Source organism: Solanum verrucosum, unplaced genomic scaffold (assembly GCF_900185275.1).
Source record: "Solanum verrucosum unplaced genomic scaffold, falcon-dt-bn FXZP01000218.1, whole genome shotgun sequence".
In the NCBI taxonomy this organism is placed as follows: Eukaryota; Viridiplantae; Streptophyta; class Magnoliopsida; order Solanales; family Solanaceae; genus Solanum; species Solanum verrucosum.
This window is the reverse complement of record NW_026020464.1, coordinates 1,069,442-1,081,650: the sequence shown is the minus strand read 5'-3', so window position 1 is coordinate 1,081,650 and position 12,209 is coordinate 1,069,442. Positions and strand designations below refer to the sequence as shown.

General features: G+C 35.3%; 2 protein-coding genes across 2 annotated transcripts; both read right to left on the bottom strand.

Moving 5' to 3' along the window:
• Positions 1-387: 387 nt before the first annotated feature.
• Positions 388-2,592, bottom strand: LOC125808779 (PLASMODESMATA CALLOSE-BINDING PROTEIN 3). The gene is made up of 3 exons (XM_049488443.1): positions 2,277-2,592; positions 1,493-1,526; positions 388-646 (listed from the first exon to the last, which is right to left on the bottom strand). Exons 1-3 carry the CDS (start codon positions 2,590-2,592, stop codon positions 388-390), a joined length of 609 nt encoding a protein of 202 aa, XP_049344400.1.
• A 1,954-nt stretch (positions 2,593-4,546) lies between these two features.
• Positions 4,547-10,297, bottom strand: LOC125808723 (ubiquitin carboxyl-terminal hydrolase 2). Its single transcript, XM_049488378.1, has 2 exons — positions 7,343-10,297; positions 4,547-5,038 (listed from the first exon to the last, which is right to left on the bottom strand). The coding sequence occupies exons 1-2, from the start codon at positions 10,270-10,272 to the stop codon at positions 4,804-4,806; spliced, it is 3,165 nt and encodes a 1,054-aa protein (XP_049344335.1). The 5' UTR covers positions 10,273-10,297; the 3' UTR covers positions 4,547-4,803.
• Between the last annotated feature and the right edge of the window lie 1,912 nt (positions 10,298-12,209).

The window sequence follows — 12,209 nt, the reverse complement described above, 5'->3', positions numbered from 1 at the left end:
AATTCTCTATATTTACCGATTTAGCACTTTTGAAACGTTACCTTATATTATGTTGATAGGAGGTAACATCAAGGTACATGCAAATTAATCCGACGTAACCAAAAAATCCCCGAGTGTAAGTTGCGTACGACCAATATATAATGGGCCCACCATTTTGTCATTTTCAGTCAAATACCAACACTTTTATCTATAACAAAAGGTTAAACTCGTGACGTGCATCTAACTGACACATCACGTGTTGCGCTCTTACCATTAAAAAAACCAGAATGTTACTCCAAAGGGTTAAAGTTTTCATAATAGCTTTCATTTTCTAACCAAAATTGTAATGTCCTAGCCTTAAACTACTAGCAAAAGTATGGCTATATTTCTAAACATGAATGGCTATAACTACAATAATTGAAAAACATGAAGTAATAGAAGCATAAAAAATGCAACATGAACCAAATTTGAATACTTGTTAGAAGCATTAGATGTCTCTGAGTCTGGAATCCCCGGTCCACTGTGCGGTGTCGTTCCTCCGTTACTATTCAAAGGAAGTGCAGTCCCCGGTGGTGGTGGTGGATATCGAATTGGTGTCGTGGTGGTTGTCCCTCCCGTACCACCACCGGGGGTGCTCGGAGTAGTAGTAGTAGAGCCACCAGCAATGCTGAAAATAAATTAAGTTCAATACAATATATTTTGTGTATCAGAAATCACAACAAGTGAATTTCATTTAAAGTCGTTTAATTGATCAGTAATTTTCGTTGGTTGACTACTTAAACTCTCACATTATAATGTTCTATTGGTCGTGAATCGTGATGCATTGGTATGCATAACAAAACTATGTGGTAATATCCAACGTAACTAATGTTATTCATAGTTATTCAAACTTCTCAAAAATATTGTCGGACCATCAGGAAACATTTGAAGTATCCGACACGAATATAAATATACAACAACACTTTCGAAGAGTCCAAACATTGTATTGTCAAAATCAAAACTGTTCGAGATGACTATTTCCTATATAGCTGACTTTTGCAGCTTTTCTCAGACTATATGACATTACACATTACTTTTAACGTACACAATAATAATTTCAAAACACCATTAAAAAGAAAATGTATTTTGATATCTACATCAAATTATTATTATAAGCTCCCAACTATTATTTAACTATACTAAACTTTAATTTTGTTTAAAGAATATATCCAACATTCTTTTGGTAGCCAAAGTTAAAAGAAACAAACACAATCTGCAAACAAATATAATAACCTAACAAATGTTTTTTGACATCTTTATTGTCTACAAAATTCTCTCAACACTTTTTTGTTAAACTATTATTAAAACAACTTTCAAAAATTATTATTAATTTGAAAAAATAAAATAATGTGACAACCGACAACCAAGAAAAGAACTAGAAAAATATCAAGAATTACCATACATCAAAAGAAAAAAAGAAAAAAAAAAAAGGAAAAGTAATGTGAGAGAAATTAAAGTTAAAAAAAACTCATACCTTGGAGATGCTGGATAAACACAAGATCCATAACCTACATTATACACACAAAAATTAAAAAAAAAAAAAAAAAACTTAATCAATACTCAACAAATAAACTTTGATGTATAATCGTAGTTCAGAATTAAAAAAATAAAATTTATATATTCAATAAACTACATAAAAAACACTTTATTATTTCTAAAATAATCAACTAGCATTCAAAATCCACTAATCCAATTTTACACCAAAAAGATAAAAATTAACTATAACTCAATACTATCATAATAATAGTAAATAATTCAAAAAAATTCATAGTAAAAAAAATAAAAGTTTTTCTTTTTTTTACACTCAAAAACAATAATATTGTTGGAATATCATTCACTGTATTCATAACCAGAAATCTCGAGTTCAAATCCTAAATATGAAAAAGAATCTTATTGGACCCTATAATCAAGACTCCAATACGAATACAAAACATCAAGTAGTAGTGTGTAAAACTAATATAGTGATGGAATGTCAATCACTGCGTCCATAACTAGAAGTCTCGAGTTCAAATCCTAAATATGAAAAAGAATCTTACTGGACCCTATAATCAAGACTCCAACACGAATACAGAACATCGAGTAGTGTGTTAAACTAATATAGTGATGGAATGTCAATCACCCCAACTTAACCAGAAGTCTCGAATTCAAACTCTGAATATCTCTAGGCATTGCGCCACACAGTCAAACTCCAATGCAGATACAGAACACCGAGCATAAAACTAACATAACAAAGAAAGTTAAGGGAAAAAAATGATTACTTGGATCAGTTTTAGCAATGGTAGCAGTGCCAGCAAAGTCACAAGAACCAGGTGCTCTGTTCATTCTTTGATAAAATCCATTAAATGCATAAGAAGCATGAGCTTGAATAGTATTAGGAAGATAACAAAGACCATTTTCTAAAATTGGTGCACAATCAGCACCATAAAAACAAGCATAATCTAAAGCATTTTGTAAAGATTGTTCACTTGCATCACTTCTTGCTACACACCATGTTGCTTTAACATGGTTTAAAATTGAAAAATGTAATAATATTATTACAAGAAATAAAAAGTGAAATGGTGGTGGTTTTGCCATGGATTTTGAAGGGGGGAAAAAGATCAAGAAATTATATGGGGTTTTGTTCCTTTTTCTTTTTTGGTTTGTGGGGTTTGAGAGTTGGAAATTTGAGAGTGACAAGTTGGATTTTTTTTTGTTTTGGTTAAAGGGAAAAAGAGAGGAGTGTTGTGGTATAGTGTAGACAAAAGGACCACAAGTGGAGTATGGAGATGGGGTTGGGGAAGGGAGGGGGCGGGGGGGGGGGGGTTAAGTCGAGATGATATTAGTATTTAAAGTTTACGAGTTTTTATAGTGTAAGATGTAGTAATAATAATTGAATTTGTTGTGGTATAGTGTAGACAAAAGGACCATAAGTGGAGTATGAGGGAATTACGTGGAGACAGATTCAATATTTAAAGCTTTATCAGTTTTTAAAATATGTTTACGTTAAAAATATTAATGATTGAGTTCACGGTTAGTATAGATACTTCATTTGTTTCATATTAGTTGATAAAGGGGAGGGGGAGGGGGGTGTAAGTGGAGGTGATTTCAGTATTTAAAATTTACGCCCCTCACGTGTGGTTATTAGTTGATAAAGGGGAGTGGGGCTGTAAGTGGAGGTGATTTCAGTATTTAAAATTTACGCCCCTCATGTGCGGATATTAGTTGATAAAGGGGAGTGGGGCTATAAGTGAAGGTGATTTGAGTATTTAAAATTTACGCCCCTCACGTGTGGACTTGATTGACCTGATTTATTTTTTCACGTGGAATGGGTGACGTTGTGATTCGATTTCAGAACCTCTGTCTGCTCTGATACTATGTTGAAGTGTATCTCATCTAAAGGCTTGAGCTGTTAGAGAGAACACAATTTTATTGATTAATTATATTCTCAACAACCTTCAGTTCAATAAGAAACAGAAAAAAAACAAATGGATTTTTTTCTTTTATTAATTAAAAGTTTGAAGTTTGAAATTTTACGCGATATAAATTTAAATTAATCAAATCACTAAATTTTAACTAAAAAATATACATAAAGCAAGAAAGGAATTAGTTACAAGAAGATGGTTGGTTACTCTTTTTATTTTTTTATGTGTTCTTTTAGTTTGTTTCCTTTTTCTTTTGTTTTGTTCTTTTTGTGGGTTTGCTTTTTCTTTGTTCTTGTGTATATTTTAACCTTGATGGATGTCTTTGTTATGGGTTTAAACATTCTTTAATTTTCCTTAATTTCAGCTTGGCTGTCTTGGAACTTACCAAAGTAACCACAAAGTACAATAAATAAATATTTATTTTGTATTCGATGTTTATGTCAAATTAATAAATATATAAAATTAACTATCCATGTTTAACGTGTAAAATGGAATGGAATAGACAAAGATATCTCATGAGATCAACTCACTTTTTATATGGGATAGTTAATCCCGTCATTTTAGTAGAAATTCCGAGACTACATAATACCCATAGTCAAAACAAAATAGTTTTACACTTTATCTCGAGCATATCATTTTTATCCCACGTACCGAACGACCCTTAAAAGCATCAAAACAGTAAAATTAGAATCAAACTTTAAGTTTATATACATCATCTATATATCAAACTTTGAACGGATGGTCAATTAAACACATTTCATATATAGAAGAAATTTTCTAGATTCGCCATTGATCAAACGTTGAGATTTATTTTGGCCATTTAGAAAAACCATCTTACATTACTCTTTTAACCGGAAACAACCATCCTCCAACACCCACCGATCCTAAGTCGGAAAAAACAACAAATAAAGTAACACCAATACTCTCAAAGCTTATAGTTTAGCGATACCAATACTGTCAAAGCTTATAGTCTAGTGATATCAATAACAGTCTCCCACGTGTTTCACTCGAAATCGATGATTAAAAACAAGGTCATCATGCCAAATCTTGTACTCAAAATGCCAAAACATACTCACATGTGCATTATGAAAAACATTTTGTAAGAAATAAGAAAAAGAGATTTAGTAAATAAGCATTGCTTCCATAAATAAAACAAAGAATTACACTTTCTCAACATGTACATCTTTTAAGTGATGGCACATTGAAATTTAAAATAACAAAAAAAATGGGTGTTAATACTCTATGATTGTAATAATACAACTCACAATTTACCCCTCCAGAAAACCCCTTTCTCTGTGTATATATGTATTTGTTTCTCACACGCGAATACGTAGGGTGATCAGCTCAACCCCGATCATTTCAAAAAATTGCAAAGAAATTCGTATCAAATTTCTTCGTAGAACAAAATATAGGCTTCACTTCGAAGAACTTCTTCCAATGGGACCTCTCGTACGTAGGCATCACTGGCATAATACCACACATAATCTTCCGCATCCTTCTCTTTCCCACCAATCTTTGGGCCTCCTCTAACATATGCAACATAGTGACCTCCTCTCATAGTCCCTGAATGTTCCACGACACCTACAAGCCGGTATTTGTAAACCTCCCTCTGCAGGCACCTGCAGTTTACATCATTTCATCATCAGACAAGGAAGTACAGATGCCATTTTGCGAAAAGAGACTTGAATTGTTGAGGTACTAGAAGTGCAAACTGACATTTTGAAATCGAAGCTTCAAGACAGTAAATGAACAAACAAAACTCGAGAAGTCCAAAATAAGTAAAGACACCTACTTGGTCTTGAGATAATAAGCAGTTTACAGGCGTCTAAATGAGTCCACTCTACTTGGTTTCAAATGTATTCTCTTTCTTTTCTGGTTTTGCAGAACAAATCTAGTTTATTTACTATCATCAATTCTACGGATATCAATCAACTTCTCTTTAATAGACAAATTCAACATTTCCTTTTGAATAGGTTTTACTTCAATAATAGATGTCCCAAGTCCAATATGTAATCAGCAATAAACCGAACACACATTTTTAAAGAATAAAGAGTTCACATCCTACTTAGACTCAATGCTCACAGATCCGCCAATTATTACATCCTTTGCAACTGTTTTTGGCGAACCTTAAGTCAGTGAATTACTTATTGAGAACTGAAGTATCCACATACCAATTAGAACAACAGCTTCATCATGAAACTGACAGTCCTAGAAAAAAAGATATAAAACTCAAAGAACTCGCACTGCTATCCCCTGCTCATGAAGGTCACTAAAGAAACTGAGGTTAATTTTAACTTTGACACGGTGTTGTTAAAAGCACGCTTAAGCTCTGAAGCGAGGCTCAAAACATGTTGAGCACTTTTCCTTGCATAATGTGCGCTTCAGTTCAGGGTTGTCATCGAGATTCTAAGGCATACTTTTTTACTTGCCAATGAACCTCTTCTAAAGAGGTGACACTAAACGATTGATATTTCACTTTATCATTAAAAAAATTCAACTTCTTTGTTCATGCTTTTGTGTTTGTCATTCATGCATATTTATTAGGCAAGGATTAAAAATATATATTTGTATTTTTTTCTCCCTTTGTGCCTTTTTTCACTAAAGCCCACACTTTATTTGCGGTTAAAGCCCCAATGCACCTTAGAGCTTTATCCCCCTTTTGCTTTTGATAACACTACTATGACAGCACCCAGTTTGGTAGAGCAGAGTTAATCTAATGTCGAGCAAAGGACTCGGATCCTTACAACAATGATTAGAATAATGATCCTAAAAAGGCACAAGGAAAGGTGAATTCAAGGCATTGAAGACAATCTTTAAGGTACAAATCTAACTGTTCCCTAAACCCAAACTATGCTCGCCAAAATCAAGAAACCCAAACAACAACAACATACCCGGCGGTTTGTATGCAGACCTTACCCCTACCTTGTGCAGGTAGAGAGGTTGTTCCTCAAAGACACTCAGCTTAAGTAAAGCACCTCTGAGGACAGTCTTGAAGGTACAAGTCCAACTGTCCGTAAATCCAAACTATGGCTGTCAAGGGATTGAAATGGACATTCGATTCTGCCACACATTTTTTTAGTACATTTGCCAACAAATCTCCACAATATAATAGAATAGAATAGAATATGAGCAGTTGTATCTAGCGAATCGCCATCCCATCCTATGAGCGTGTCCTCGCTCATCCTCAGTTATATGGCAGATAGGAATCATGTTGTTGAAAGGACAACTATCATCTAACCTCTGAAGCAAGAAACTGATGACCCTTAAAAATGGAATTCAGGACCATATATAAAAGAAGAATGTAATGATTAATTTGGAATTTCAGATGCTGAGACATAATTGTTAACATTCTAAAATATAAATAATTGTGATAATTTATTAACTAAAGCACCAACTCATTACGTGCAAACCAAAACCAAATATTTGTAAAACATAAATATGTATGCATCCACACATTTGGCAAAGAAACATCATTTAGGCTACAAGACTATTCTACCTTACCATTGCATGCTTAAGTTACTGGAAACCTCTGATGGATTATTTTATTTAATAAGTTCGAAAATTTAATGACTCACACTCCTGCTTCTTTTGTTCTTTACCATAATGAATAACCTTAGGACAGAGAAGAAAGTAGCAACTGTGTTCCTCCATAGTCTCAATATGGTAGTTAATTCTTTAGTCTAAGGTCAAGCTTTCTCCAACTGGAGGGAGACAGTATCACATTTCCACATTCATTCTCATCTTCCAAAAGCTTATTATGTTTAAAGAGGCTACTAAAGTGGCACGGATCTCATAGACTTGACACATAAATGCAGGTTTTCATTACAAAATAAAGAAAATTGCTTGAATCTCAATTTAGTGAAGAAGGCAAAGGCAAAAGTTCCGATTTAACTGATCTTCCAAATGAAGGAAAATTAACACACCTGGGATCAACAAAGGTTGTGAGATCAATAGTATCTCTGAAATTCACGTGGCCACTCAGCTTACTTAAGCGTCCGCGAGCATCTTGGCTGAACCTCTTTAGATGAATTGTCAAAATAGGAGGGGCTTTATCAATGAGTATCCTTTTAGTTGCATCTCTTTCCACTTTGACACCTTTAGAGTCTGTCTCGTTCTCACTTTCACCAGATTCATAATTAGCAGAACGTTCATCCAACTGAACTCCATTGTTCTGACTATCGCAATTTACTAGACTACAAGCTTCATCCTGACTTGAATGAACCCCACCTTCTGATGGGTGAGAGGCTGGATCTTCGTCAGCTCCGTGGCTAGTTTCTGGCATGCAGTTCGAGTAACCATTTGTTCCATTTTGGTACACCAACCTGCCATCAAAAGCATCTGACAAACCTTTACCGGGACTTCCATCAGTGGCTCTCTGATCAATTTCCCTTGAATTACTATCCTCTGGCGCATTCCCCAGATCCCCTGATTCAGGTTTCAGCAATTTCTTCTTCAATCTCATCCTCTGTTCTCGTAGAAGTTTTGCACAGTTTTCACATTGCCAAGCATGTTCTGTTTTAGATAGAAGCTCAGGCTTTGTGAAACAAGCCAAACAACTCTCCACTGACACTGGAGCATCAGTACTATCAACCTCATCTGGATCAGATTCAGAGCTATTTCCAATAGCAGAACTAGCTTCTCCGAATCCATTTGCCATAGAAGTAGCACCACTTAGTAAAGGCTTTTCAGCCGGCCCTGCAACCGGCTCAGGTTCATTAAACAGGCCACCAAAACCATCAAAGTCCAAAATATCTTGTTCACAGCCAGCAGCATCTGGGGACACCTCGCTTTCTCCTTTTAGTACATCATTGGTAGTTGAGGTTTCTTCTTTATATGGAAGCAACAGAATTTCTGAATCTTTTACCTGTAATGGGGCTTCAACTTCCTCGAGCCTTGCTGATGAATCAAGATTTGAATCCACAGAGAGGAACCGGCTGCTTGATGCTGAGTTATGCTCAACTTCTCTAGCATTCCAATCTTTAACTTCTACTACTTCACCAAATTGAGTAGCTATATTGCAGTCTGGTGACTTAGATTGTCCTTGATCATCCAAGCGTATTAAATCATCTGGAGAACAAGCTTCCTCACCAAATGTCAATTTACTGTCACTAGGAGCATTCAGATCATTTTGCAAGGACACATTAGGTTGAACAATGTTTTCAGCTGCACAACCCTGATTAGACAGAATATCAGCTTGTGATGCAACGTCATCACCCTTAGGCATAATATCTTGATCAAGATACTCCGAACATGTAAAATTGTCCATTGAAGTCGACTGTCCAGTAACACCATCGTCATTTTGTTCATTACCATTAGGCAGGACATCTTGATCAAGATAATCCAACCATGAAAAATTGTCCTCTGAAGTCGGCTGCCCAGTAACATGGTCGACATTTTTCTCATTATTAGACTTCAAAGAGGAATATATATTATGTGAAGTTAAGCCCATATCATCAGCCATAGAACTAGCATCAAGAGAATCTACTAATGCACAATCAGAAGGAACTTCCGTTCCCTCAGCGATGGGCGCACTAGACTGTACCTGGCAGAACGACTTGCTACCGCTTTCTGGAGCACTTTGAGAATTAAGAGAAGCTGCATCTCTGTTAAATTTGGGGCGCACTCTTCCACTTCTCTTTGGAGCATGTTTTGCCTTCTTCACACGGGAAACTAGTTGAGCTTTTTTAGACGGAGTCTTCTTAGTGGGAACCGGTAATGAGAGATCCAAGAATGGCTCATAGACTAATGAAGAGTGTCCACACTCCAGACAAGTAACAGTACTAGAGAGACGACCCCCAAAGATAGCATCGACATAAGTAGGAGACTTGCCATGATCCTGAGAAGACTTGAGTTTCTTTCTGGCAGTCAATTCTTCGGTACCCAAACCGTCAAGCAAACAATGAAGCAACTCGTGACTGTCGTGCTGCTGATATCCCCTAAACTGTGGAGCCTTTGCACACAGAGAACCAAAAAAGGATTTTGGATTTATAGCACTTCTTGAGGCATCCCCAATACTTGTCTCAGTAAAGAGCTTTTTAAAAGCAGCAGCAAGAGGACCATCACATTCGTCCAGTTCAAGAAAGTAAACCCGTAATCTATTCACTGCTAGTAGGTTTTGAATTATTGAATTGAAAAAGCAAGTGTTCCCTAAATTATGCAATCCCCTAACAATGTAGCCACTTTTCCCGTAGGCACCAATGTCAAGACTAGCCTCTGACTTGATCCCGCTTGTGATACTCCCCCTCCCAAACCAAACATCCTCAGCATCAAGACTAGGCCCTTCAGATGGCCGCCCTTTAATCATCTTGGCAATGTCCTGAAATACATCTTTTTGTTCAGTGCCATGCTCTACCTTTTCAGCAGGAATTAGTCTATCACACGGGAAGCACCATCGCAACTGAGGATTTTCAAATTGTACAGCCAAGTGGTGGTGGTACTGTCTTGCATGCCGAACTGCATGGCTCTGAGGAGTAGTAGGAAATCCAGCACCTCCGCACGAAAAATGACCACATTCTAAACAGACCCAAATGGCTTTAGACGCCGACTTTGATTCTCCACCTCCCTTCTTTTTTCCATGTTTACCTTTTCCTTTAGCAGCTCGTCGATTATCTGCTCCTTCCCTGCAATCTTCACACCTAACAGGTCCTGAAGAGCCAAGTTTAGCAGAGACTTTCTCCACATCAATACCCTTATCAAGATGGGGGCATGCCTTTTTCTCATTCACAGCTGTAACTCCATCCTCAGGTGCATTAACGTTTTGAGTGTCTTGTTGAGCGATGGGATTTGGAGATGCCACATGATTCTGCCTCTCCTTCGTACCAACTCTAACCTTTCTTTTAGCCTTTTTCACCATTATTCCCTACAATCAAATCCAGAAAAGATCATAGACCCTTAATACAATACGCTAATACATGAATAACTATGTTACAATATTCCATAGGCTCCACATCTAACCTTTGTCCTAACTTCACTTGTTAAAACCTACTTCTCAAAGATCAATCACTTGGACAAATACATGACAGAAGCTCAAGACACAATCATTGAGTTCATATAAATAGACTAAAATGGCAAAGAAACCAAAAACTTGATGTCGCAACAACAGCAAACCCAGCATAATCCCACAAGTAGGGTACGGGGACAGTAAGATGTACACAGCCTTACCCCAACCTTTACGGGGTAGAGAGGTTGTTTACAAATTGACCCTTGGCAACCCCTCCTCCTTCATCAAGGCTTGGAACCAACAATGTGAACGAGCTCATACAAGATAGCAAGTCAAAAAAGCTATACATCGCATTGAAGGGAAAAACAAGACAAGATTGCAGTCTAGTAAAAACAATTCCATCTGATAAACGAAATCTCATTACTATAAGACAAAATCAACTAAACATATCTTAATCAAGAAACTAAACAGCACCAAAACCAAAACCTAGCTATTATATTAAACACAACCACATTCAAAAACAGCAAGCCTAATAACCCATCCATCTCACAAATTTCATAACTCAAACTCCTCACCATCAAAACCCAAAATACCCAAAAAAGCATACCATTCACAAAACTCCAATAACTAAACAACAAACAAATCAACTAAAAATTGTCTTATTCCTTCATCTTCTTGATGGGTACCTTCAATCTTCATATCAATAAGATTGAAACTCAAAAGGGTATCCTAAAAATCGTTTCTTTTTCTCAAATTTTCATATAACAAGCCTAGATACACACATCCAAGTTCAAGTTTTTTTTAAACAAAAACACAAGAACAAGCAAGTTCAATAAAAGGGTATTCTTACCTGAAACTATGGATGAAAAAAACAAAGATTTTTTCCAGTAATTTCAACAGATTAGCGGTCACATAAGAAGAGTATAGATTTAGTATATCATATAGGAAAAAACAGCTACACAGAGAGAGAAAATAAACGGAAAAAAAAGGAAAAAAGGAAAAAAAAAAAAGAATGGGTTTTTTTTGGGACACTTCTCCTAGTTTTCTTCTAGTGCTAACAATGGAGGTGAAAACGCCTCTTTGTAGGTTAAAAATTAAAAAAATCTTTGGTTTTAGTTCAAAAACCTCTCTTGATATGGTAATTTAGGAGTTAGGGTTGTTAATGGAAGTGATTAGTAGTTAAATCCTTATTATAGATTTTAATGAAAGGCTTTATATAGTCTAAAAAGTGTTTGTGTTAGGGATATCGAGGCGGAATCAGGTAGAATTAAGGAGTGTCAAAATTATATTTGATTCTTTTTAAGTTTGTGGTGTGTTTTATTTTTCATATTTTGAACTTTATAAATAGGCATTTGAATTGACTTATTAAAAATAGCTTATAAGTTAAGGGCTCGTTTAGTTTAAGAACAAGTTATTTCAGAGTTTAATTTTAGAATTCAATTTAAATTTGTTAAAAATATGGATAGATAAATGATTGTTCAAATAAAAATATGTGATTCAGGTATATTTTATTTTAGTAAAAATTGGACCTATAATCCAAAAAACTCAAAGTATAATATTAGTGAAATGCACATATAAATTCTTATGTTAAAGGTAAAATAAAAAGTTGATTAGTAAGTCGAAAATGTTTTTTTATGGTGGATGCAATTGTTTTAAGATATAGTTCTTACAATATATTATATTAAAACTTATGAAGGATTTAAAAGGTTTTAAAATAGCACATTATACACCTCATGACTAGAGATCGTTTAACACAAATAAAGTTTAATTTCGATCTCATGAAAATGATTGGACAATATTGTATTTTAGTGTAATTAGTGCACTTAAGTCATGAGTTTTTTTTTTAATGT